Source organism: Pteropus medius, unplaced genomic scaffold (genome assembly GCF_902729225.1).
Source record: "Pteropus medius unplaced genomic scaffold, Ma_sr-lr_union100, whole genome shotgun sequence".
Lineage (NCBI taxonomy): Eukaryota > Metazoa > Chordata > Mammalia > Chiroptera > Pteropodidae > Pteropus > Pteropus medius.
In genome coordinates, this window is record NW_024354550.1 from 6,026,932 (window position 1) to 6,029,131 (window position 2,200).

The following is a 2,200-nucleotide window of genomic DNA, read 5'->3' on the forward strand; positions in this document are numbered from 1 at the left end:
AAACTAAATGGGCACTCAGCAGACTTATAAAAATAAAATAAAATTAATTTAATTAAAATAAAAAAGTTATAGATATTGAATTGGCTATAGATAGTAAATTTTATAAGAATTAACCAATCATATAAATTGATTCCTCAAATATCTGATAAATAAGTAGAATTTTACATTCTCAGAAAAAAAGAACCAAGTTCATCAACTATCATTGGTATTTTAATTCTGTTTACTCTCTCCCTTGGTTCAAGTAGACAAACTTACATGAAGATTCTCAATGAAGCTTTCAAATCACAAACCTGTTTCTGAAAACTCCCTCCATTTACTTCAGAAATGATGTCATTTTATTCTGTTTTCTTTCTTTCTTTTTTTTTTTTTGAGTTCAGCTTTTTATTGAACATATTACAGAAGAGGCTTAGTCAAAAAGACCAAAGTCCATGTCATCATCGGACTCCTCAGATTCTTCTTTCTTTGCTTCCACTTTCTTCTTCTCATCAGGGGCAGCAGCAGTGGAGGGGGCAAGACCTCTTGCTGGTGCAGCACCAACTACTGGAGCAGGTCCACTTGCCCCTATATTGTAGATGAGGCTCCCAATGTTGACATTGGTCAGAGCTTTCGCAAACAAACCTGGCCAGAAAGGTTCAACATTTACACTAGCTGCTTTAATGAGAGCATTGATTTTATCCTCCATGACCATCACCTCATTGTCGTGCAAGATAGGGGCTGAGTAGATGCAGGCGAGCTCTGAGACAGAGGCCATGGTGCAGGAGGTGATAGGCGAGCGCTGCCAGGCGTGGTGCTAGTAGCCAGATGAAGTGAAGGCTTCACCCCAATTCACCCTTAGCTTCCTCGGAAGGACTGAGCACCTTACCTGCAGCTGAGGAAAGGTGTCTGTTTTCTCATATTGCTCCCATAACTTAAGTATAAATGTGTCTCATGTTCTTCTCCTCGATACCTGTCATAAATTAAAAATTGCCACAAATCCTTTCCTGCTCCTTCCACTGAGAACCGAGGTCTAATTCCACTTCCCTTTGGCTAACCTTAGTTGATCTACCAATAAAATGTACTGGAAACGTTTTTCTGAATCTTCCAAGAATTGGTCATAAGAAGTCTTCTGCCAATTGCTCTTGGAATGTTCACTCTGGGGGAAGTCTACCACCATGTAGAAAGTTCAACTTTCCTGAGACTGACATGCTATGAGGAAATCTAAGGCAGCCAGGTAGAAGGCAGCATGAATAGTGAAAAATGCTCAGCCAGTTCAAGCTTTCAGTCACCCAAGCCGGAGTAAGATATGAAAACTATATATTAGCCATACACTTCAACAGTCACACTCTTAATCTTGTTTTTACTAATCATTGCAAGCTTTCCATGATCTCAGTTTCATGAATCCTACTCTTTTAACATTATTTCTTGTCTTTGAGCTCATTTCCTTTAATATTTCAATATTAAGGGTCTTTCAGCTACACAAAGACCTCCAAACTATTGACCTATAACATTTTCACTGTCACTTACCCCTGGTAACACTCCTCTCTCCTCACCCAGCTTAAATTTTATGTTCTATATTTTTAATTTGACCTCCATTTACTTGATCCTCTTTCTTTCTTCATTCTTGCTTGGCCCAACAATTTTTACCTATTTCAGACCTGTGTGTGAATATGGCTGTAGGAAAATTAACAACCATTCTAACTTATGTTTCTATAAATTCAGGAAGATTAACATGAGTATCCCCTTAACATTGAGAAGCAATCAACTATATAATCCTAGTACATTAAGTCTCTTACTCCCTGAACCATTGTTTTATACCTTTTTCTTCTTTTTCAAACTCAGAGCATCTCCTCTTTCATGATTACTGTCAGCCAATAACTTTCTATATCACTGAGGAAATAGAAGATATCAAAAAAAAATTCTTACAAATAAATATCATCATGTCTATCCACAAAGCAGCATCTATATTCACATATTTTTCTCTCCTTCTGTCACCATAGTCATGTATCCATGTTCCTACTCAAAATCAATTCCTTCACTTGTGTTCTATGTCCTAGCCTCTCTCAATTTACTCCAGGACTTTGACAATTCTCTCCTCTCTCTTTTAATCACCTTTTTTTTTTTCTGTTAGATGATATATCATCATACAGACATATTATTAGTTTTCTCATCTTAAACAATAAACAAACAGATAAACAAAGATTCTTTTCTCCTACTTTCCCAA

The 2,200-nt window shown here is 36.8% G+C and overlaps 1 protein-coding gene across 1 annotated transcript; it reads right to left on the reverse strand.

The window, feature by feature from the left end:
• Positions 1-368: 368 nt before the first annotated feature.
• On the reverse strand, positions 369-753 carry LOC120596591 (60S acidic ribosomal protein P1-like). The gene has a single exon (XM_039855066.1). It carries the CDS (start codon positions 749-751, stop codon positions 407-409), a length of 345 nt encoding a protein of 114 aa, XP_039711000.1. The 5' UTR covers positions 752-753; the 3' UTR covers positions 369-406.
• Positions 754-2,200: the final 1,447 nt, after the last annotated feature.

Bases quoted from the DNA above. Each gene is read 5' to 3' on its own strand.
- LOC120596591 (XM_039855066.1), bottom strand. From the start codon at position 751: ATGGCCTCTGTCTCAGAGCTCGCCTGCATCTACTCAGCCCCTATCTTG.